This window comes from Chlamydotis macqueenii, chromosome 27, assembly GCF_036417535.1.
Source record: "Chlamydotis macqueenii isolate bChlMac1 chromosome 27, bChlMac1.mat, whole genome shotgun sequence".
In the NCBI taxonomy this organism is placed as follows: Eukaryota; Metazoa; Chordata; class Aves; order Otidiformes; family Otididae; genus Chlamydotis; species Chlamydotis macqueenii.
Genome location: NC_141582.1, coordinates 6,118,132 through 6,121,917, shown reverse-complemented (window position 1 = coordinate 6,121,917; position 3,786 = coordinate 6,118,132). Strand labels below are relative to the sequence as shown.

The window sequence follows — 3,786 nt, the reverse complement described above, 5'->3', positions numbered from 1 at the left end:
TTCAAATTGCTACAAGTTTTCACTGGCCTTACAGAATTCAAGCTTCTTAGCACATGTTGGTAACAGATCTGCTCCCTCCCTTTATCTATCCATCCATCTGTTTGCTCACTCCCTCCAGCAGTCGTACATAAAGTGAGTCAGCACCTGAAGAGAGTGGGTGCTGATGCCAAAGCAAAGTTCTACACTGGAAAAAAACTGTTCTGTTACTGTTTCTTCATTGGCATGAAGCACATACTAATGCCTAGGTCATGCTGCAGCCTCAGCATAGGAATGCACCAAAAGGAAACGTCTCTCTTCTGTAGGAAAACCAGCAAGGCTCGCTTTATTTCCATTGCGCTTTTGGACGAAGAAAAAATACAAAGCATTTTAATTACTGCATTATCTTTATTTGTGTATCGTAGGTTAGCTGCACTCAAAGCTTAGGATAGGCAAGTTGAGCCTAACACCGAGTTTTGTTCCAGTTAGAGAACATGGCTACCATCACAAAAGCATGCAAAGAAACAAGCCGTTTCCAAGCAGCAGAATTGTCAAGATCCAGTTTAACTCTCATTTTCACAGATTTTAATGCCCAAAATGCTTGGAATTCCTGCATTGGCACAGCCCTGAAGATTCAGTATTGCTAAAAGAAAACAAGAGAACAAAGATATTATCACTGCCAAGATCTATGTATCCAGCAAGGAAAGGTCTGTTACATACACAAATTTCAGTCCCCAGTTATGGTCCTACGCGAGGCTCCTCTTGATTTCAGTGGATACTGTGTAAAACTTCCATGGGGTAACACACGCCCTAAGTAATCTTTGTGCTCCTCCTTCCCTCCTGCATACAGCAGGTAGCATGCTGGCTGTTGTGGTTTTGTTTAGTGGGGGGGGCCTCGCACTGGCATAACAGTAGGTGCTTGTGGGACCATTGTCTCATGGGGGCATAATCTGGGTATAGCTGCTACACAGGGGCTTCGTCTGACACCAGGCAAACAATTTTTGAACAGCTGTTCCAGATATTTAGGTGGCCTAAGAATGAAAAACAGCGCTTTACCAGATTTTCCAAAGCATCCTGGAGCCTTACCACTTTCAATCCTGCTAGGTAGTTTACTCCTCCTCTCTGAAACAGGGCAATATGTTCCTGCCTCAAAGGTACCGCGTGAACTTAGGTTGAAAGGACAGAAAGGTGCTTATGCACAGTAACAGAAGCATAACATTCTGATCTTGCAACTTACGGTCAGTCCTTTCAAGCTGGTAGAGAGGCAGACCTGCGCAGAGGTGTTCGATGGCTCTACCGTAGATAAGCCAGTCTTTGGCACGTCCGAAAATAGAATTGCCAGATTGAAACCGCACCCACACGTTATTTGGAGAGTATACTTCCTTCATAGTCTAAGAAGAGAATGTTACTCATCATCAGTAATGCAGCTTCGGTTTCATTCTACTAGGACACCCTTTAAGAAAATCCCAAATTGAAAATCACCTTCCTTTGCCTCACACAAAGCATTAGCTAAAGACACTACATGCTTTTAAACAAAATAAATATTTTCTATCTATTCAGAAACAAAGTTCACTAGATAATAATTCAGTCAACATAACAAAATTGAGTTCTATTACTATCATAGTAAGTTATGGTAAGTGGCCATAAGCTTTGGCATGTGCTGCCATAAATCGAGCCAGAACTCAAGTTCAATTCCAGGCAACGCTTCCAGTCACCTTCATGAAACCTTTGCCTGAGTAGAAAAGTTAAAGCCTGGTCAAAGCAAATTGAATTCTAAATTCTGTTCTGCAAACAAAAGTCACCTGTCTCTCAAAAGCCAAGCGTCCAAGTTCTTGCAGCTCTGGAATGTATTCCTTATTTATTTTCATGATAAAGCAGGCATTTCGTGAAAATAATCTTGTTGCAACATACCCCTGGAATTTAAAAAAATACATAGTTACATTACAAGTCTTTAAGACCGCACCGTCATAAGGGTAAAACAGTGTTTCAGGACAACTCATGATGGCAACACACTAAAATATTTTTTGAGTTTAAAAACTTCCTCAAAGAGTAAGTCTAGGTAGATTCTTAGATTTACTTACACGCGAGTAATCAAAAATGGTATCAGAGGAGTACAGCCCAGAACCGACATGCACTTCAACGATCTGATTTGCATTGTGGATAGTCATAGTTCCAGTGACATAGTCATTGCCAGGCTCTCGCAGGACAAAGGTCTTTGGTAAAAAACACAACATCGTTGTTCATCATCTGGCTTGCAATTTTAAAAGGTGCAATATAAACAAATGCTTTCTCTCAAATAAGCAAACGTGATTGCTTTATGTAAATATTAAATCTCTTAACAATGCTCTAGCAGTCTCAGGAGGCCCTTGAGGTGGAGATTAATTATACAAGAGTCAGTCAGGCTGAGAAAACAGGGGACAGGCCCTCACTGCAGCTTAAGAAAAACCAACATGGAGCATCCCAGTTATCACATGTGGCAGCAGGGACTGGCAGGAGACCGCAACAGTCTCCAAATTTTAGCTTGAGCCAAGAGGACCAGCCCCCCCCCCCCCAAATTTCTTGTTACTATGCGCTTGCACAGAACTGCTTCTTTGGCTTAAATGATTGTCACCTTTGGCAAACGCTGTTTTTCTCTATGCTTGGCAATAAGCATCTTGTTAGATTCTTTTGTGCTTTTCTTCCTGTTGTATTTGTCCCCTGCCCAGGAATCTAATGCGTTCTAAATGAGTACCTGCACTAGAAGGCTCATCAGTCTACTTACGTCCAGTGCAGAAGTCTGAGTCCAAAAGACTCCCAGCAAAACAAGAACTGCAGCCTGTAAAGGAATAAGCATTCTCACTCAACAGAAACACCAGGCAGTGCCGTAAAAAAACCCTAGTTCATGAACTGAGGGAAGCAGCTGTAGCATAAGTCTGAAAAATTAAATATTTAACACATGTATTAATTGAAAACAATTACAGCTGTTCATTCTTGCTATTAGGATCTTTTGCCTGTTACTGAAAAAGCAGAATGATAACTTAACCATTATGTTTTTTGTATTTTTCAAAAGTCCCACCCCTTGATACCACCTTACTTCTCGATTTGTATCTACAACTGTAATTATTAAATCATAACTAAATTCCTCGTCTGAATTGCAATCAAGTTCTGCACTCTTTACTCAAATGATCCTTCCGCTGACTCCAAGGGGATTACTGCACACCCAATAAACGCGAGTTTCCCACTGAGCAACCCAAAGAAACAATACACAGATCACATTAGTCCCAGTACGGTACCAATTTCGCATCATCCGCTCTATCCTTTTGTTTTTAAAAATAGGGAACTTTTTATAATGTAAGTTCGATAAAAATGGATATACTTACAAATCCGTTCATTTTTCTTTCAGATAAGAACAAGGGGCTGCAGAAAGTAAGAATGCAAGAAAATCCCAGAGACCTTCAACTTTTATATCTTGCTGGAGGTGTGGGAAACACTTGACAGAACTTTTCTTCGTGACTCGAACAAGTCCATATCTACATGCCACACTGTCGTAAGCCTCATATCTGAATTTTGGGTTGGCACAGATAACCTGAACCGGATACGTTAAAAGCACTCAGTAAGTCAGCTTTTGTAAAATTAATCGCTCTACAAATGGCTATTATTTACTGGTTTAAACTTTAGAGGAGTTCCCACTCCAGGTGGTTCCATTTTTTAAATATTTAACAGGATATTGTCCAGAATGAAATGGCATCAGGAATAACTCTGTTATTCATTCATACAAATTGCATTCTGTCTTCCAAAATACAATCCCCAATAGCCTCATAGCCTGCAGAC

The 3,786-nt window shown here is 40.6% G+C and overlaps 1 protein-coding gene across 1 annotated transcript; it reads right to left on the bottom strand.

Moving 5' to 3' along the window:
* Nucleotides 1–364: 364 nt before the first annotated feature.
* Nucleotides 365–3,467, bottom strand: GKN2 (gastrokine 2). Its single transcript, XM_010128640.2, has 6 exons — nucleotides 3,336–3,467; nucleotides 2,738–2,791; nucleotides 2,058–2,189; nucleotides 1,779–1,889; nucleotides 1,214–1,367; nucleotides 365–619 (listed from the first exon to the last, which is right to left on the bottom strand). The coding sequence occupies exons 1-6, from the start codon at nucleotides 3,345–3,347 to the stop codon at nucleotides 540–542; spliced, it is 543 nt and encodes a 180-aa protein (XP_010126942.1). The 5' UTR covers nucleotides 3,348–3,467; the 3' UTR covers nucleotides 365–539.
* Between the last annotated feature and the right edge of the window lie 319 nt (nucleotides 3,468–3,786).